Source organism: Gymnoscopelus braueri (assembly GCF_963280865.1).
Source record: "Gymnoscopelus braueri genome assembly, chromosome: 6".
Classification (NCBI taxonomy): domain Eukaryota; kingdom Metazoa; phylum Chordata; class Actinopteri; order Myctophiformes; family Myctophidae; genus Gymnoscopelus; species Gymnoscopelus braueri.
Window position 1 is genome coordinate 57,359,735 of NC_137607.1, and position 21,738 is coordinate 57,381,472.

General features: G+C 42.5%; 1 protein-coding gene across 1 annotated transcript; it reads left to right on the forward strand.

Annotated features, from left to right (window-relative positions):
• Positions 1-854: 854 nt before the first annotated feature.
• LOC308087021 (uncharacterized protein) lies at positions 855-21,468 on the forward strand (the record flags this gene model as incomplete). The annotated part of the gene is made up of 4 exons (XM_080430663.1): positions 855-1,299; positions 8,657-8,938; positions 13,505-13,804; positions 19,278-21,468. 4 exons carry the CDS (start codon positions 855-857, stop codon positions 21,014-21,016), a joined length of 2,766 nt encoding a protein of 921 aa, XP_080286789.1. The 3' UTR covers positions 21,017-21,468.
• Positions 21,469-21,738: the final 270 nt, after the last annotated feature.

Below are 21,738 nucleotides of genomic sequence, written 5' to 3' on the forward strand. Positions count from 1 at the left end.
CAGCACCTGCTTGGTTTGTGCTGGTGTTTGTAAAGACCAGGTGTTTTGGTGAGTTAGAAACAAATTAATTCACCACTGCTAAATATTTGTACTTGCTCTTTTAAATGCAAACATTTTGTATTATTTGAACTTATTTGAGTACAAGAGTGTGATTTTTGATGGTAAAATGTAAAGATTTATTCATGTAAAAAACAAATTGTTTGGTCAAAGCAGCTTAGCTGGGCAGCCAGCTGACAGCAATCAGTCATCAATTTGGGTCTAGTTGTCCACTGCAGCTAGTGTTAATTGGCCCACAGTAGCTGAAGCCCTTTGTTGTGTGATCTGAGTCATTGCTGATTGATAGTGATTTATTTTCTTTATGACCTGTTGTACAGGTCAGGTTTTTTGTCCCTGTTGAAAAACAGTGAGGATATGTCTTGGAGATACAAGATGGCGAGCTAGGAAGCCCAGGATTCAAGGAACCGATCTACACCCCAGTGCAAGGGTCCACTTTGCATGGTCAGACTACTACTGTGACACTCACTGCCAGAGCGGTAGGAGTGTTGGGATTTATTTAGGATTTTTTCCAATCTATTATTTTTATTTTTGGACTGAATTAATCAAGGCACAACTTGAACTGAAAGAAGGACAAGTGTCAAAGTGTCACAACATTTTGGATTTAAGACAACTCAACTGAACTGAAACCCTAACCCTTCTCTGGACGAAGTTGATTAGGAAACATGGCGATCTAATGCTGACTTCTTACTCGGAGATGCTCAACAATCAGATCTACACAAATCAAGGAGAATACTTGAGAGCCTCTTGTCACCAGCTGTTGACATTGTAAAGCAGCTGACACCTTACTCACCCCATCCATGTATTTGGAGATTCTTGACTCAGCCTTCGGCACAGTTGAAGACGGGGATGACCTTTATTTCAAGTTCCTTAATACACTACAAGACTACACTGAGAAGCCCTCAACTTACCTTCAACGACTCCAAGTAGTGCTGAACACCACCCTCAGGAGAGGCGGTGTAAAAGCAACCGATATGGACAGACAGCTTCTGAAACAGTTTTGCAGAGGTTGTTATGTCAATGCCCTGATATCCGAACTAAAACTTGAAGATAAAGACAAGAAAGACAACCCACCTACCTTTGCAGAACTCCTGTTGCTACTCCGCACTGAAGAGGAAAAGCGTTACTCCAAAGAGTGTCGCATGAAACAGCACTTTAGTGCTTCAAAGCAGAAAGTATCCTCACACTTCCAAGGTGCCTATGGTCAGTGTGCTGAGGAATACAACACATCACCAGAAAGACACAGTCAGTCTAATCCCGAAATACAAGACCTAAAAAAGAAAATAGCTCAGTTGCAGTCCCAACTTACAAAAATGACACAAAAAGACAACAAAACCCATTCCCAGAAAGCACCTCAAAAGCCCACTACTAGCAAGTCCCCGGATGAGAGTGCCAGACCACAAAAAACACAGTCTAGCAACCGTGATGGAAACAAACACCACAGTAACAAGCCAAGGCCCTGGTACTGTTTCAGATGTGGTGAAAATGGGCACATAAAGCCTCAATGTGAAGCTGAGCCCAACTCCTCTCTCGTAGCTGCAAAAAGGAAACTGTTAAGAGAGAGACAACTGGAATGGGAATCAAAACATGGCTCCACAGAATCGGATGATTTAAACTAGCATCAGTTACCATTGAGGGACAAATGGCGGCTGAGACACCAACAAAGTGTCCCAAGAGGAAACAGCATGCCTCATTAGCATGCTCACACCCAAAGCAACGGGCCGTAACCCTACCAAAAGGGCTAATTGGAGCTAAAACCACTGCACAAGTGATAATAGCAGGAAAAGATTGTAATTGCTTGTTAGACACAGGTTCACAAGTGACAACAATCCCAGACTCATCCCAGACTCAGAGAACCTGTCACATGTACCTATCCAGTCACTGAACAATTTACTCGAAGTGGAAGCCGCCAACGGCCAAGAAGTCCCCTACTTGGGGTATATTGAAGTGAACATCATATTCCCCAAGTGTTCCCTTGGCCTAGATCTCGAAGTGCCCACCTTAGCCTTAATCGTGCCCGACATTGGCTCAACCCTGTCATCAGTCTTAATAGGCACTAACACATTAGATGTCCTTTATGAGCAGTACTCAAACGCCACACTTCAGAATGACCATACACTGCCCTATGGCTACAGAGTTGTCCTTAAAACTCTTGAAATGAGACAAGAAGTTGATTCCAGCCTCGGAGTTGTGAGACTGTTCAGCAAAGACCCCGAAACTATTGGCCCTGGTCAAACAAAAGTTGTGGAAGGTTCAGTCAGTTGCCGAATACCCAACACTGGAAATTGGGTGGTGGTTGAACCACCAAAAATCTCATCCCTACCAGGTGGCATAATGGTCAACGGTGGCCTAACGAGCCTCCCACCCAAACTGCCCCGCTGCATAGCAGTGATCCTTAAAAATGAATCAGGCCATGAAATCACCATCTCTCCAAAAAGCATAATAGCTGAAGTGAATGCCATTCAAAGCGTTGAGCCCATCACCACTGATAACCCTGACACTCACACTAAACCTGACCAAAACTCAGAGAGAGACTTCGACTTCGGGAATTCTCCAATACCCAATGAATGGAAAGATCGAATAACTAAGACACTGAACTCCATGCCAGATGTCTTCGCACAGCACGACCTCGACTTTGGTCGCACTGACAAGCTAAAACATCACATAAAGCTCAGTGATGAAACAACCTTTAAGCACAAATCGAGACCGATACACCCCCAGGATGTGGAAGCTGTGTGTAAGCATCTCCAAGAACTCCTTAAAGCTGAAATCATATACGGGAATCAGAGTCCCCTTTCTCTTCGCCGATCGTAGTCGTCAGAAAAAAGAACGGTGACGTCAGACTCTGTATAGATTATAGGAAGCTCAACCTCCAAACAGTGAAGGATTCATATGCTTTACCAAATCTGGAAGAGTCTTTCTCAGCTTTGAACGGATCAAAGTGGTTTTCAGTACTAGACCTCAAGTCCGGCTTTTACCAAATCGAGATGGAGGAGTCAGACAAACACAAAACTGGATTTGTCTGCCCACTGGGATTCTTTGAATTTAACAGGATGCCACAAGGGATTACCAATGCCCCGAGCACCTTTCAGAGGCTCATGGAACGTTGTATGGGAGAATTAAATCTGAAACAAGCCCTTGTCTTCATTGACGACTTGATAATTTTCTCCCAGACTCGGGAAGAACATGAAAAACGTTTGTTAAACGTGCTCAACAGATTGAAGGAGTATGGCTTAAAGTTGTCTCCTGAGAAATGTAATTTTTTCCAGTCGTCCGTCAAGTACCTTGGCCACATTGTTTCCGAAAAAGGCATTGAAACAGACCCTGAAAAGATTTCCACCCTTAAAACCAAACAACTTGAAGGAGTTAAGAACGCTGTTAGGATTTTGCGGCTACTATCGTCGCTATCTAAAAGATTACTCAAAGATCGTGAATCCCTCAATGTACTCACTGCTGGATACCCACCTCTGTGGAAGCACAGTAACTCCAAGGTGAATACAGGAAAATACCACAATCCTAAAGATAACTTTGGTGATAGATGGACAACAGAATGCCAAGTAGCATTTGAGATGATCATAGACAAGTTGACAACTGCCCCCATCCTTGGGTTTGCTGACCCCAAGTTACCCTATATCTTACATACAGATGCAAGCACTGTGGGGTTAGGTGCCACCCTATACCAGGAACAGCAGGGGCAGAGACGCGTCATTGTTTATGCAAGCCATGGCTTATCACCTTGTGAAGCTAGATACCCAGCTCACAAATTGGAATTCCTCGCCCTCAAATGGGCGGTAACAGAGACATTTCAAGATTATTTGTATGGAACTCCATTCCTCGTGGTCACTTGACAGTAACCCGTTAACCTACATACTTAGCTCTGCTAAGCTTGATGCTACGAGCTATAGGTGGCTATCTGCTTTGTCAACATTCAACTTCCAACTGCAGTACAGAGCAGGAAAGCTGAACCAGGATGCAGATGGACTGTCCAGACGACCACATAGTAGATTGATTGATGACTTCACATCCCAGAAAGAGATGGAACGGATAATGCAATTCACTCAAAGACACTTACCTGAATCGGAACACTCAAACCTGATGGTTGAAAGCACAATCAAAGCTATCTGTGAAAAACATTTGGTCCATTCCATTTTTTATGGAGAGCCTGCGGGGACATTGCCCGTCACGGCTTTAGTCATGTCACTTACCTATAGCCCAAAGGCCATACCAGTAAGCTTTGGAGATGAAGATAAGCTTGGCGGTCTACCCGTCATTCCCAATTTCACAGCTACTGAATTGATGGAAAAGCAGAAAGCCGATGCCTGTATTCGAGAAGTGATACACCAGATGGAGACCGGAGAGAAACCTCCACCGTTTTTGAGGAACGAACTCCCTGAACTCGGGTTGATATTAAGGGAATGGAACAGGCTGGAACTGTTAAACGGCTTACTATATCGAAAACGACAAGATGGTGCAGTTTTCCTACCAACTTGTTCTACCAGAAGAGTTGAGACCCATGGTCCTGAAAAGCCTGCATGATGACATTGGCCACATGGGCGTGGAGCGAACATTAGACCTCGTCAGAACACGGTTCTATTGGCCAAAAATGTCAGTCGACGTAGAAAGCAAAGTCAAAACATGTAACCACTGCATACGCCGTAAATCCTTACCTGACAAAGCTGCACTGCTTGTTAAAGGAGAATTCCGGACAAATTAAGTGTTATCTTTCATGTCTCGTTACTCACCTAGCGACGTAAAAAGTGGCGTTCTTTTTTTCCATATATTCCCCTGTCGTCATTTTTTAAACACCCTCCGTTGTTATAATGGGAGCGCGAGGGTTAGTGAAGTTCGTCTATTATAACCGACGCAATGTTATTTTTTTCTCTACTACGATTCATTGTAGAGTCTCATGATAGTCAAACATGCGCTGAAAATTCCTGCGAGCCTGCCGTTAATGGCGAACGATTTAACACTGGATGCTTGTTTCTTTCCAGAACCTGGCAACTCGTGTTGCAAGTATTGGAAGTAAGTATTGGAAATTGTTATACTCAAGTAAAGTACAATTACCTCAAAATTGTACTTAAGTACAGTGAGTAAATGTACTTAATTACTTTACACCACTGCTGGGGATCCCCACCCTGACAAGCACTTGGACGCACTTGAAAGCACTCTGTCTGTCTGTCTGTCTGTCTGTCTGTCTGTCTGTCTGTCTGTCTGTCTGTCTGTCAGTAAATGAAAAATCAACGATCAACGTCAGAAAGCTAGTGCGGACCATAATGTATTGTAGCCACACTGTACAGTGGTTCTCAAAGTGGGGTCCAGGGACCCCAGGGGTCCTTGAGGGGGTTCCAGGCGGTCCCCCACTTAAATGATTGATAGTTGAACTTAGTTGACCTTGTATTTGAACTGCGTTTTCAGGTGCTTTTTTCTGCAAAGTTCATGCAAAATCATTCAGATCAAGTACATTTACTCAAGTGCTGTACTTACAGTAAGTACAGTTTTGTCAGAAGCACTTTTTAATACTTTCCATTCGTTCAATATTTTTTTTTACCAACACACGGACGTAAAGGGTGTTCAATGGCCCTGATTTATGGAAAAAAATGCAAAAACGGAAAAATGGAGTTAGCTGGTTCCTGCCGGACAGCAACGATTATAAATTATATATAAAACATACAATAATAATCAAAATGAATTGCTCCATTGATTAGAAATTGATAATTCAAAATATGCTCCTCATTGACTTACATTGTACAGTGAAACAGCTCTCAAAGTCACTATTTTAGCCCGTAAACGAACACAAACGAAGCTGATTCAGACAATATAGAACATCACCAAACCCAGTACTGTTGACGTTTTTAATAAAAATGTCAACTTCCTTTTGATTTTACTATTTGAAGATCCGGATCCGGATCTATGAATCCAGTCCGGGTTTTCTTCCTAATAAAATATAAGATAATAATTCAACAGGAAGTAAACATTTGTATTAAAACTCTATATTGTACCGGGGTCGCTGTGGGCGCTGGGGGGCGTGTCTTCTCCTCCGTGTCATCAGCGCCCATACCCTAGGTGGGGTTGGCGAAAGGGCCTACTCTGTGTGGAGTTTGCATGTTCTCCCCGTGTCTCCTAGGGTACTTAATACCCTCACAAAAACATGTAGTAATCCTGGTCTCTATACTGCCTCCCCCATGACTGCCGGGGCGCCTGATGGAGGGGAAGGGAACTGGTTGGAATAACGTGTTCCTTCCACGCGCTACATACCGGGTAAACTCCCCCCTGTCAGGTGACAAGAAGGTCAGTTGGCTCTCATGCATTGAAGGAGGCATGAGCTCGGCCCTGGGCTCCCTAGGCTGGTGGGGGGAATGTAGCACCCAGGATCACTTAGAAAATTGGCACCGGGTGAAAAAGGGTTACAAAATCGTGGGATAAAAATTTATATATAAAAATAAACTCTATATTGTCAGTATCAGCTTAGTTTGTGTTCATTTATGTGCTAAAAGAGTGACTTTGAGAGCTGTTTCACTGTATAATGTAAGTCAATGAGGAGTATATTTAGAATTATCGAATCAATGGAGCAATTATTTTTGATTTCTTGCCCACCTTTGGAGTTACATCATGGCAAGGTAACTACACAACCCAAACCTCAACCAAAGTGGTCTTGCTCTTTTACGTTATAATTGAAAAAAAGGTGTTTTTAACAATGGAACTGATGTGTTGATCTAATTTGAAGGCACTGTGGAAAGTTGCACCAAGGTTTTTGGTAGATGTCGGCCAAAACCCACAGGGGTCCTTGTGGAGGTCCCAGGGGGTCCCCAGCTAAGCAGTTTATCCACTTTAACCCTTGTCATACTTTGCTTATTCGAATATAACAGATGTACAAGCTCACAACACATCACAGTGAGACACATTGTGAGCTTGTAGATCTGCTGTTTTTGAAAACATTTGAAATAGTAGAAATGAGGGTGACCATATTCTGAATTCCCAAAAAGAGGACACCTAACGAATGCACGCGCGCGCAGCGCGCGCGCGCGATTTTTTGGGGCGGTTCTGGGCGGTTTTGGCCGTTTTTTGGGGCGGTTCTGGGCGGTTTTGGCCGTTTTTTTGGGCAAAAATGTGTGGATTTTGTAACTGTTTTTTTTAAACTTTATTTCGGTTTTAAGGTTAGGGTTAGGGTTAGGATTAGGTTAGGGTTATGTTATTTAATTATTTTGGGGGAGCCATTCTTCAAAATAACCTCTCTCATGTCTATAATGTAAAAATGTAAAAAATGACTCAAAACCTGTTAATTAAACAAAAGAAAATAGAGAAGTAGCCTGTTATTTAATGTTTTGGTACCCCATTCTTCAAAATAACCTCTCTCATGTCTATAATGTAAAAATGTAAAAAATGCCTCAAAACCTGTTAATTAAACAAAAGAAAATAGAGAAGTAGCCTGTTATTTAATGTTTCGGTACCCCATTCTTCAAAATAACATCTTTCTCATGTCTATAATCATGTAAAAATGTAAAAAATGCCTCAAAACCTGTTAATGAAACAAAAAGAAAAAAGAGAAGTAGCCTGTTATTTAATGTTTAGGTACCCCATTCTTCAAAATAACATCTCTACCCTTATTTGCCACGGAGACATATGTTCCTGCTTTGCAAACAGTACACTCTGCTTCGCATTTGTCACGACCCAGACGAAAACACGGGTACTTTTTGAGCATTTCATCCGTGAAGTTACATTTGCGTTTCGGCATTTTCTCCGCCTCTGTCTGTCTGTGTAACTTTTTCGGGGAGCAATGATAGGCAGCGCTGAGCGCGACACTGTTCCGTGTGTGTCTGTGTGAGTGAGTGTGTGTGTGAGTGAGTGTGTGTGTTTGGTCACGTCTGCTGACAGGCTGCTGGAGGCACACGTGAGTCACGTGTGCCTCCAGCAGCCTGTCAGCAGCCGTGTTGCGGAACCAGGGTTACGGAAGGACCATATTTAGCGCTTTCAGTGTAAAACAAATAATAATCCCAAAACACCGGACATTTGAAGGATTTTATAAACTCCCCCCGGACAGGCCGGACAGCACCTCAAAAGAGGACATGTCCGGGTAAAAGAGGACGTATGGTCACCCTTCCAGCCCGAAAGGCAGGCCTAATATTGCCATTGCATTTTAGCTATGTGTGCAATAAGGCAACTTAAAGTCAATGTCCAGAGGCATTAAAATGCCTTTTGTTGAATTAATATCTATTTAATGATTTTAATAACTGATCTCAATATGGGCCCACAGTGATTATATGATATAGTTTTGGCATAATCATCATCATCTCTCTCTCTCTCTCTCTCTCTCTCTCTCTCTCTCTCTCTCTCTCTCTCTCTCTCTCTCTCTCTCTCTCTCTCTCTCTCTCTCTCTTTCTACCTTTCTACCTTTCTACCTTTCTTTCTTTCTTTCTTTCTTTCTTTCTTCAGTAACAGTTACACACCTCCTCCACCAGGGGGCGAACGGCAACGGTGTGTGGTGGACTCTGGACCCTTTTATTGCGCATGAGCGAAACACGTGTACTTATCAGCAGTAAGTACGTGTCTTTTGGGGGAACAAGAGAACAACAAATGAACAAAGTGAACAATATGTCTCATAAAGGAGGTAAAACGTGTCAAATGGAGTCTGTACGGCTGAAGATAAATGAACACATGACATCGGTGGGAGAGGAGATATTGTGTGTTTTGGACAAACAGCAGCGTGGTGCTGATGTTTGTTGTGTGAAGCTTGTCAGAGTGTTTGTGTTGGAGCGCCTCAGTGCGGCTGCAGAGTGCATGTGCAACCTCTTTCAGAGAGAGATAGAGACACTAGAAACTCTGCTGGAGAAACAAAACAAACTGCTGGACATTGACTTTGATATGGACCTCGATCTACACACTACAGGTTTGTTAACACATCTTTCCCTGGCTGTCAGGTGGAAACCTTGCAGTGGTGTAAGTAACTAAGTACATTTACTCAAGTACTGTAGCCTACTTAAGTACAACTTTTTACTTCTACTCCACTACATCTCCAAGACATATTATGCTTTTACTCCGCTACAATTGTTTGAAAACTTTAGATACTAGTAGTTACTTACTAGCTACTTACTAGATTTTACATAACATATTACCCACTTCAGCCCTATATACATTTCAACCATTTGAAAATAGCCGATCTACAAGCTTGTAGATCTGCTATTTTCAAAAGTTATTTATACATTTGAAAACTTGTGAAATGGGACATTATGCATAATGACTACTTTCTACTTTTGGTACTTAAAGTACATTTTGATACCTATACTTTTGTACTTTTACTCAAGTAGATTTTAAATTCTTGACTTTTAACAGAGTATTTCTACACTGCAGTATAGATACTCTTACTTAAGTAAACAATTTGAGTACTTTTTCCACCACTGGTGGAAACCTTGTCATGTTCAAAACCTTTTTTACTCTTATATTGAAAACATTTTTTTAAAAAGTGATAATAGCCGATCTAAGCTCACATTGACGATTGATTTTGGGAGGGGGACGTTGAAATATGGAGATTCAAGGTTTCTGTTCAACATGAGCTGCTTTTACATTTACCAGTAGCTTCACTGCATGTTTGCCTTCCCACCTTTTGGCATCGCTTTCATTGGCTGAGCTAGTGGTTTTCAAAGTGGGGTTCGGGGACCGCAGGGGTCCTTGAAGGGGGTTCCAGGGGTCCCCAGAGGAATTAGTTAATACAGCATATCATTGCTGTCGGGCAGAAACCAGCTAACTCCATTGTTGAGCTTTTTCACTTTTTTTTCATAAATCAATGCCATTGAACACCCTTTACGTCTGTGTGTTGAAGAAAAAAAGAAAAAAAGCTTAAAAATGCTTATAAAAGAAGTATTAAAAAGAATTTCAAACTTTCTGCTAAACCAGCTAAGTCCACCAAAGGGGGGTGGAGTTAGCTAGTTTTGCTGACTCCAGGCTCCACCCCCTTTTGACCTCATTGTGAGCTTGGAGGTCCATTCAGCTGTTCTTATCAATGATGAACAAAACCTCCACTTTTTGTTTAGTTTTTTTTTTTCATTTCCTGAAAAATGAACATTTTGGAGTTAGCTGGTTTCTGCCCGACAGCAGAGATGTACAGCAATATACAACCCTATATACATACTACAAGCTCACAATGCATTGCTTTGTGAGCTCGTAGATCTGCCATTTTAAACAAAATCTAGGGGGGAAATGGGGGTCTGCGGCCAATTACATATTTATTTTGGGTCCTTGACATGAACAAGTTTCAGAACCACTAAGCTGTCCTCCTTTTGGCTGGGTTGAAGGGACATGCTGTGAGCTTGTAGATTGGCTATTTTTGGTGCGTGGCTTTTAGAGGGAGGCAGAGAGAGAGAGAGCGCATGGACCCCCAGAACTCTAAGAATTACAGACTGGCAAGGATCCATTTGGTTCCTAACAATCAATCACTTTGCTGGGGACCCCCTGGAGCCCCCTCAAGGACCCCTGGTGGAGGCGGGACCTCCCCGGACCCCACCTCTATCAGTCAGCCAGTCCTCTTGCATTAAGATTAGCTGAATTCTAAGTGCAAAATGTGCGGGATCAATTTAATTATGCACAATTCCCGCAATCCCATGCTGAAATTCCAGGTCTTATGTTTTATTCAATCACTTAGTGTCATAACATGTACTTAGCCACATTAATGTGTATCATTTAATACAAATCTTTGTATTTGTTTCGTATTTATTTTACTTTTATTCTTATTTGCTTTCATCTATTTGTTTTATGTCTTCAACTTTAATGTCGCACACAGTTAAACCGTTTCTAAACTTTCATTGCATCTATCTGTCTAGGTGTTGACATTAAGGGACATTTGCTGCCTTTTACCTGCTTGTGTGTGAGAAGATTGTGCTCATGAGGGTCAAACACTGTGGTGTGTTCTGCTATCTGGCCTTTGCTGAGTGCTGAATCCCTAAATCACTGGTCTTCAACATTTTTCAGGCCAAGGTCCTTACTCCTTATCTGAGAGAGAGATGAAGCAGAGATCCCCGCTACACTTGTGTTCCAGATTAAACGTTTTTATTGATTTCATAGATAGCTTCATAGACTTGTTTGACAGAACTATCATCAGTTGTGAAAATTCATGTTTTTTTGTTCACATAATTATCTTTTGCATTAATATGTAATAATAATGTAATAATATTCATGTTCACAAGTATTTTCAGACATTTAACACATTCATTGCCAGGTATTAATTAAATAATTCATCCACCACTGCCAGCGGTTTTACCTTATTTTGAGTCTTTTTGACAATCCACAGAACTTTTTTTTTCAACCCGGATGTGAACAAACAATGTCTCTGTAAAAAGTCTCTCTTCTTTCCACCGGGAAAAAATAAATTGTAACTGCGATCGCCCATTCTGTATTGGCAGTTGAATATAGCTTGTTTTCACCAAAAACGCAATCTGGGAAAATAAATTCGAGATACATTTATTTTTATAAATCTGATTACATTGCAGCGTAATCACTAAAATGGTGGCGCGGCGCTGTCAGACATAGGATAGGCTCCTGTCCTCTGAATTACTTTCTGTTTAAAAGAGACTGAGGTGCTCTTATTTGTAAATGGGGGGGGGGATATTGCCTAGGGCGCCAAATTGCCTAGCACCGGCCCTGCACACACACACACACACAAAAAATAACAAGTTAACCTAGGAGTCCTCTACAGTGAAAAGGTGGGTCGTAAGCAGGTTCTTAAAAGTCCCTAGGGTGGGAGCAGCTCTAGCTATAGCCTGGTAAACCCTCCCTCCGGAAATCTCATTTCTATTTGATTCCAGGAGTGAGTCTGGCCTGATAGCCCATTGTGGGGGCTATCAGCGCCGTCGCACATCGTTCTGTGATTGACAGCGACAGTTGGCCAATCAGGTGGCGAGTTCGAGTGAGCCCGAATGGCACCGAGTGCAGCCTGAATCCAGCCGACAAAACACGAACGGCAGCCATCTTTTCTGTCCGCTATATTCTCCGCTATTTTTTTACTTCAAAAAGCTCTCTAACTTCTATTTTGAGGCACGGAATTTACTTATAAGATATCGTTTGGATAGAATTTAGTTGTTTAACTTCATATATGTGGTCAATTAATCATGACAGAGCCTATTTAAAAATAAAAATTTAGAGAACCGGTAGGGGCGGGCAGTGACACCCATGTATCCGAATAAGGCAACCCATTTTGGGCATGGCCGTCTCAAAAGTCCCGTTGCGTCACATTAGACTGGTGAACTGCTGATTGGCTGAAGGGGAAAAACGATCATTGGCTGAAGGGGTTGTCAGTCAACGGTATTACTCCCGCCCAACTCCAGCCCACAGCCAATATTGTAGAATGGGCGATCAGGCCAGACTCACTCCTGGAATCAAATAGAAATGAGATTTCCGGAGGGAGGGTTTACCAGGCTAGCTCTAGCCCGGAAACAGACAAATCTGCCAGTGCAAAAAAAATAAGTCTGGCTCCGCTTGGTTGTGATTGTATTCCGGGTCACCAATTAGGAACCAGTATGCAAATATGGGGCAGGTTTATCACCAGAGGCATTTTTTTTATCCGCCCCTTGGAAATGCAGGTTCCACACAGAGATTCCAGACTAATATCTACGCAGTGATATTAATCTGGCCATGCCAGGCTAGGGCTAGCCTGGTAAACCCTCCCTCCGGAAATCTCATTTCCATTTGATTTCAGGAGTGAGTCTGGCCTGATCCGCCTTTCTGCAATATTGGCTGTGTACGCCAAACGGACGAGCCTATCAGCGTCGTCGCTCATTGTTCTGTGATTGACAGCTTACGTTGGCCAATCAGGTGGCGAGTTCGAGTGAGCCCAAAACACGAACGGCAGCCATCTTTTTCTTGTCCGCTATATTCTCCGCTATTTTTTTACTTCAAAAAGCTCTCTAACTTCTATTTTGAGGCACGGAATTTACTTATAAGATATCGTTTGGATAGAATTTAGTTGTTTAACTTCATATATGTGGTCAATTAATCATGACAAAGCCTATTTAAAAATAAAAATTTAGAGAACCGGTAGGGGCAGGCAGTGACACCCATGTATCCGAATAAGGCAACCCATTTTGGGCATGGCCGTCTCAAAAGTCCCGTTGCGTCACATTAGACTGGTGAACTGCTGATTGGCTGAAGGGAAAAAATTATCATTGGCTGAAGGGGTCAGTCAACGGTATTACTCCCACCCAACTCCAGCCCACAGCCAATATTGCAGAATGGGCGATCAGGCCAGACTCACTCCTGGAATCAAATAGAAATGAGATTTCCGGAGGGAGGGTTTACCAGGCTAGGCTAGGGCAGCTCGTCCACATAACATACCTGTTCAAGCTACCTCGCCAAACAAAACAAAAAACTAGTTTAGCTGGTAGAACTTGGATCTCGTCCTAACACTCTCATCTGAGTTGTCCCGCTGATGCTGCCTTTTCTCTCCTCCTTTTGTCTGTGTGTAAAGAGGTTTCCCCCGAACATGAGGAGAGCAGTCCCAGTCTGGTCGAGGAGGAATCACAACCTCCACAACATGAGGAGAGGAGCCCAGGTCTGGTCCAGGAGGAACCACAACCTCCACAACATGAGGAGAGGAGCCCCAGTCTCGTACAGGAGGAACCACAACCTCCACAACATGAGGAGAGGAGCCCCAGTCTGGTCCAGGAGGAACCACAACCTCCACACATTAAAGAGGAACAGGAAGAGGAGGCTGATGTGTCAACATTGGCATTACTACCTAGGAAGACCAGTTGTGACACTATCTTAGGTAAAAAAAAAAAAAAAAAGACTATTAGCACTTATCTAACAAGACTAGGGGCCCTAACTTTCGCCCGGTGATAATGGGCAACACAATTATCATTGCTATCTACCGACCAGAGCAAAATCATTAATTGATAGTTGATTCACCTTATTGATAAGGATAATTCCTTTTAACACTCGCATGACTGAGGTTTCATACTCCTCCACCAAGCCTGAAAAACGATCATTTTGATCCCCAAATCAGGCTATCCTATTGGCCACTGTCTCCCCTCTTGGCTCCAGACTAGTTCACACTTTCTCCCCCAAACAGTGGGGGGTTCCATTGTCTTCTAAATAGCCATTAACATCTCAATTGCACTCTGCTGCAGGCAGAAACATTATAAAATAGTAATGTAGTATATATATATATATAAAATAGTATTATAAAATGTAATGGTAACAGCAGATTCTGTATGTAAAATCTTTATTAAAAAAAAGCGTATAAAACCGCGCAATCTGTAGCGTCACATTAAACTCTTCAGTGAAACAGACAGTGAAATGGGTTGCCAAATTTTGAGAGAGAAATAAGCAGGCAGGTCTATGAAAATGTTACTGCATACGTTGTGCCCTGAGAAAAGTGAGACATGAAGCAGTAGGCTAGTGTGTATTTCTGTCTGACTCCTATATTGTGAGCAGGCCTGGTGTTTCGGGCATCAACTCGCGAGTTGAAAAACAGTAGAAACTAGCTAAATAACTTTTTTTTTTTTTGGCTGATTTTCGTTTTTTTCCATATTAACACAGTTCGAATGTTGAGGAAGCTTTCGATCCCAACAGATATCCGTTTTAGAATCATTAAGTGGTTTAAATTACATTACAAACACAGCAGTGTTTCTGTGTTTCTGTCGGTCTTGTGGGGGCGGAGAGTGGTTTTAACTTGCAGGGACAACAGTAGCATGAGTGGTTTTGGTTGGTCGTTGGCCCATTGTTCTCCAGTTACAAGCCTAATCCCCACCCATCAGTTTCGCTCCTCTCTGTGGTGGTGTAAAGTTACTAAGTACATTTACTCAATTACTGTACTTAATTTTGAGGTATTTTACTTTACTGGAGTAATATCCACTGGGTGAATATTCAACCTGAGGCTGAAACTAACTTCACCACGGTGGGAAGCGGCTAGCCCTGGTCCAGAGCGTTAGTCAGTTCCCTCAAGTTCCCTCAAGAGTAGTGAAAATAAACAAAACCATTTCGCTACTCACCGAAACAAAGGCTGTTTTGTGTTGTTGAAAGTCTAGTCTCGGAGGTGGGAAGCCTCTCAGCACCCCACCTACTCTGTAAAATACACTTTTTGGGCAGAAAATAAAATATGTCCGCGAGACGGAAATTATTTATATTTACTCCACAGTGCCCTCTACAGATTTGGTTAATGGTAAGTTCAAATTGTCCAGATCTGTAGAGGGCGCAGTGGAGTAAATAAAAATAATCTCACTAACGCTCTGGACCAGGACTAGGAAGCGGCCAGTATTGCGTTAGTCTTTTTCGGGACAGAATCTAGTTGTATAAACAATATAACATTGTAGCGAACACAGCAGCTACAGTAGGTGAGGGCAGCCCCAGCTAAACAACAGGCCGCTCGACGTTCGTATGGAAGTATTTCACTGAAGATGTGGCCAAAACAACAGTGGAGTAACGAGGCTAGGAGCTAGCATTGTTAGCTCGCCGCCAAGCGTCATGGCAGAACGTACACCTGGTGTTTGCATTTCTCCATTTACAACTCGTACATCTACATAAACGTTCATATTTCAAATATAAAGTGCTTATCTCATGGCCAGGGATGTTAAAATTCTGTTCGGGTAACCCATAAGTACCCATAATCTCCGTATTGTCAAAAAAAAAACATTTTAATCCGATCGGTGGCCATTTTCTCCGTATTTTCTCCATGCTTTCAACTACGTGACCCTATCGGTTGGGAGGTGTAATTGCACTCTGATACACTATAACTCTATGAGCAAATGATCGCCAATCGGATTAAAATGCTTTTTATTGAACAATACAGAAGTTACGGGTACTTATACCCACCCGAAGTAAATTGTAACATCCGTGGCCACGGAATAAGAACTTTATATTTGAAATCCGAACTTTTATGTAGATATACGGGCTGCTGTAAATGGAGAAAGTGCAAAAAACAGGTTGAAGTTTCGTCATGACTGTCATAATATGACCGTCAAGTAATGCTGCTATAAATCTAGTAGCAGCAAGCGAACTATAGTAACTTGTAAACAACCCAGTGTGCAAACTGCACAAAACACGTGGGCAGCTATATTATTATTACCATTATAATGTAATTATATATATATAATTATAATAATAATAATAATAATAGGAAGACGTGAAAAACAAGCCCAAAGTCGCTTATAATAAGCAGACATGGCAACATAGACTTGCATAGACTCGCTTCGCAGCTCGTCTACGGGCCGCTCTGCGGGGGGTCTAGAGGTGTCAACTGCTCTTGCCTGGGGGAGAGAGGGGGAGAGCGGTCAATTTAGCCGAAATATAACGGTTGGGATGGTATATATGGTATATATTTCATATTTATAATACGTTTCAGAAAAAAAAAAAAACGGAGATGATTTGAAACAAATATTTAGGAAAAGTCATGAAAGGGGAACTTTCTCATAGCTTCATGAGAGAAGATAATCCACTTTAAATTCTCAAAATCGGTCATATTGATAGCTTAGTCATGCAAGTGTTAACAGGTCGTTCATGAAAGTCCTTGCGGTCTTGTTTCCAATGAGAACCTGTGAGCAATTAGGGGTTAAGAGTCTTGCTCAGGGACAAATTTCATTGACCATTGATTAATTGTTTAGTGGTGATTTTCCTGAGAACCGGAATTTGCTATTACTACAAATGTAATGGTTATAGTAGCACCTAAGATTAGGTAACTAATGTTAAAACAACAATTGTCAATTTCCTAGAGGGTGGGTAGGTGGACGTCACAAACGTAACATGTGGACCTGCGAGGCGCACCGTTGCTCCGGTCCGCACCAACACTGGTCAGGGGTCTGCCATCAGAATAGCCACACCTGTGTGCCTGGATGCCACATGTGCACCATTGCTCCACCACCTTAGTGTTCCTATTGACTGGGGTTTAGACAGCCATAACTCCAGTTCCCAGCATGCTAAAAGTCCCAAACTTGGTAGGTGCTCTTAGATGGCCAATAGGGACAGGCTGATAATACTTAAGCCCCGTCCCCTCTGTGGTCCTTTTGGCTGGGGTTTAAACAGCCATAACTCCAGTTCCCAGCATGTTAAACATCCCAAACTTGGTAGGTGCTCTTACAAAGCCAATAGGAACAGGCTGTAGTTGCTTAAGCCCCACCCCCTTTGTTCCTATTGGGTGGGCTTTAAACAGCAGTAAACCCAGTTCCCAACATGCTAAAGACCCCAAACTTGGTAGGAGCTCTTAGACAGCCAATATGGACAGCCTGTAATTGCTGAAGACCTGCCTCCTCTGTGTTCCTAATGGCTGGGCTTTAAACAGCCATAATACCAGTTCCCAGCAAGCTAAACGCACCAAACTTGGGGACGCATGACAATTGCGAGGGGTGGGGCGCTACCTTAGTTTTTACAAGCACAGACATGCCCCTGGCCACTCCCACTAACTTGACCCTGTCAAAGCGATGTGATTGGTTAAAACAGTTAAACCTGGATTTGGTTGGTTCTGGCCACAGACAGAATAGCATTCAGAATTATCCGATGTCACACTTACTGTTCCATGCTATATTTATAAGCTATATTTATTTGCAGTGGATTACAGAATGGAGAAAAATTACAGTAGGATAATGCTAAAACAAAGCTAATCCATTTTACAGCAAACGCAGACAAACTAAACAGTCCCCAATTTCTAACACAACTTTGCAATGACACGGGAGACATCCTCGCAAAGGACAAAGATACGATACAAATACAGCACAACAATAAGATATAACACACGTTTCCTTTCCGCTGTTGTAGAGTGGCCCGGAAATGCTCAAAGATGTTGAAAACGATCTATACCGCTGTCAAACCCTGGCCACAGCCCCCCACTGTTCATTTTAAAAGCTTTTATATATATTTTTAAAAGTCACAATGTACAACTGTAGTACCAGTAGTTCAGATACATGTTTAATTCACGCAGAAACTATACTACTGTCAAGCTCATGTCCAACTTAAACAAAGCATCGTTCGGCACATCACCATGTCACCTGTTATGTGGTCCTTCTCCAGGTGAATCTAGGCCTTCCTCTCTTCCTCCTGCCTTGCGGGTTCCATGTTAGAGCATGTTTTGTTATTTAACTATTTTGTTTTCTAAGTGTGTGGCCTATCCAGTTCCATTTCCTCCTTCAGATTTGGGTGTCTATTGTTTCCTCTTTTGTGATGTCCCACAAGTTGGCATTGGAGATGCCGTTGGCCCAGTAGATTCCTAGGAGATAGCAGTTTAGGAATTCTTGTAGTTTTTTTGAGTATGTTGGTGGTTATCTTCCAGGTTTCTGATCTGTAGAGTTAAGTAGGGTGTATTTGATATTAACATTGAAGATATGCAGTTTGGTCTTGCGTGATATATTGTTAGCTTTACAGATTTTATTTAAGATGTTGAATATTGTCCTTGCTTTTCCTTTTGTTGCACTGACATCCTCATTCGTTCCTCCATCCACGGTAATTATGCTTCCAAGGTATGTAAAACTGGCTACCTCATCTAGTTGGTTTTGGTCCATGATTATTGGGGAGTTGTCCTTATTGTTAATTCACATTATTTTGATGAGATGATTTTGAGCCCAAGCAAAGCAGCTGTCATCTCTAGTTTGTGTGATTTTTCATGCATCTGTTGGTGTGCTATGACTGCTAAATCATCAGCAAAGTCTAGGTCTTCTAGCTGTTCAGTCAAGCTCCACTGTATGCCGGTTCAGCTATTGCTTTGCATATACATACGGAGGTGTCTAAATTGATGACTCGATGTATCTGTTTTTGGGCGGTGAAACCGCCCCTATAAGTGAGATTTGGAAAAATGTACTAACTCCTGCGCTGTGATCTGGGCCCAGGAAATTAGTAGAATTATCCTGCGCTGTGATTGGCCAATCACAGCCTATTCAGGACTGTGATTGGCCAGTGTCACATGACACATGTGCATAGCCCTATATAAGCAACCATAACTTGAAAAAAACCAAATTTTGTTTTTTTCAAGTTATGGTTTTGTCCATCATAAAGAGTGTTTCAATAAATGTATTTATTTATCCTTTGTACATGATTGATCGACTCCATTCAGTATTGTGATTAGCTAGCAAGACACCGCCCACTTCACACAGGGTGTGATTTTTAATCTATTTTTTATGATTTAAAAATGTATTATAATGTTTATTTACAGTGGAAGTTCCCCAACTACCACAGCTATAAAACAGAGGACACGCTGTATGGAAAAATGTAAAGTTCAAACATTGAATACGTCTTCTCTCATTTTATATTTTGCCTAGACTTCCTGCACCTCCCTGTGTGTAAAGAGGAGGTTTCCCCTGAACAGCAGGAGCGGAGCCCCAGTCTGGTCCAGAAGGAATCACAACCTCCACACATTAAAATGGAACAAGGGGAGCTACCTCAAAGACCAGCGTTGACATTGCTAGCAGTGGGAAGTGAAGACAATGCTGAAAACGGAGAGACAGAGCCTGTAGCCAGCACCTCAACTGAACACATGACAACACAAGCTGTAGAGGACTGTGGAACATCACAACCAACTAGTGGTGACCAGCTCCTCTGTTCACATTGCTCTGAATCTGACATCACTGAGGACAGTGATGTGTTGGAGACCGGGGAAGATCGGTCTGCTTTAAACACACTGAAATCATTCAAGACACAGAATGTGGAAGGTCAAAGAGTGTCTTTAAACAACAAGCTGTCCCAGGACCTGAAATCATCAAAACAAACTCACTGCACGAGGAATCTCAAAGCAAAGAAATCACACAAAACACAACATGTGGAAGAACAAAGATCGTCTTTGAGCAAAAAGCTGTCCCAGGACCTGGCATCATCAAAACGAAGTCACTCCATGAGAAGTCACACAGGGAAAAAATCACAAAAGACACAAACTGTGGAAAAAGAAGAATTATCATTGAGAAAAAAGTTGTCCAAGGACCTGGCATCATCAAAACAAAGTCACTCCACGAGGGGCCACACAGGGTATAAGCTCATAGATGTTGTGTCACACAAGAAACATGTGGACCAGCAAAGAATGTCTTTGAGCAAAGAACTGTCTGAGGACCTGACATCATCTAAACGAAGTCTCTCCACGAGGAGTCACATAGGGAAGAAATCACGTAAAACACAAAAAGCGGAGCAGCAAAGATTGGCTTTGAGTAAAAAGCTGTCCCACGACCTGAAATCATCAAAACAAATTGTCTCCACAAGGAGCCACCCAGGGAAGAAAATACCCAAGACGCAACGTGTGGACCAAAGATTGTCTTTGAGCAAAAAGCTGTCAGAGGATCCGACATCATCAAAACAAAATCCCTCCATGAGGAGTCACACGGGGAAGAAAAGGTTTGGCTGTACAGAGTGTGGCAAAATGTTTGATTATAAGGGAATTCTGAAGAAGCACACAATGATTCATACAGGAGAAAAGCCTTTTGCTTGCACAGTCTGTGGCAAAGGCTTTAAGCAATTGTCTCATCAACAAACGCACATGAGGGCTCACACAGGGGAAAAGCCCTATATTTGTACAGTTTGTGGCAAAGGCTATGGCAGAAAGGGCATACTACAAATACACCTAAGGACACATACAGGAGAAAGGCCGTATATTTGTATGGTTTGTGGCACAAGCCATGTTCAAGTGGGTGACTTAAAAAGTCACATGATGACTCATACAGGTGAAAAGCCCTTTCATTGTTCAGTTTGTGGCAAAAGCTTTAGACGAGAAGCTGTACTATTGGTACATATCAGGACTCATACAGGGGAAAAGCCCTATATTTGTACAGTTTGTGGCAAAGGTCATGCTCAAGTGGCTCATCTAAAACTACATATGAGGAGGCATACAGGGGAGAGGCCCTTTAGTTGTACAGCTTGTGACAAAGCCTATGCAGCCATATCTAATCTAAAAAGACACATGAGGATTCATACAGGTGAGAGGCCCTTTATTTGTACAGTTTGTGACAAAGCCTATGCAAACATGTTTAATCTAAAAAGACACATGAGGATTCATGCAGTGGGGGAAAGAATTTAGTTGGATTTTATGGCAAATGCTTGGGGCAAAATGCACATCTGAAGATATGATGATTATTACACAGGATAACCTGATATTTGAACAGTAAGAAATACTTCTAAATGAAGCCATCTAATCCTCTCCGAGCAGGACGTAGAGAGGGTGCTGAAAGGGGTGAGCCACAGGAAAGCAGCCCGACCGGTTGGGATCTCCGGGCTGGTCATTAAGACCTGCGCTGACCGCCTGGCACAAGTATTCTTTAATCATATTAGTCAACGTCTATCTTGTTCACTTTGTGGGCCTGTCCTGCTTCAAGAGGTCCATCATTGTCTCCATAACCAAATACCCAGAAAAGCCGGGTAGTACTGACCTCAATAGTCCTGAAGAGCTTCGAGAGACTTGTAAAATATAGCATCTGGTCCTCCCTCCCTCCAGCACTCTGGACCCACTGCAGTTTGCCTACCGCTCCAACAGAGATGATGCCACCCCCCAGGTACTGCACGTCATCCTCTCCCATCTGTCAACAGGGGGGGGGGGGCTATGCCAGACGGTTATTCACTGACTACAGGTCGGCCTTGAACACCAGGCTCCAACACCCCAGGCTGTCTAGGAAACTAAACAATCTACGTCTGAACTCGGCTATGAGTGCCTGGGTCCTGGACTTCCTAAACCTCAAACTCCTCCCTATAGGGATGTGCACTTAGTCCTTTTGTTGTACTCTCTTTGTTCTGTTACGGTTGTTT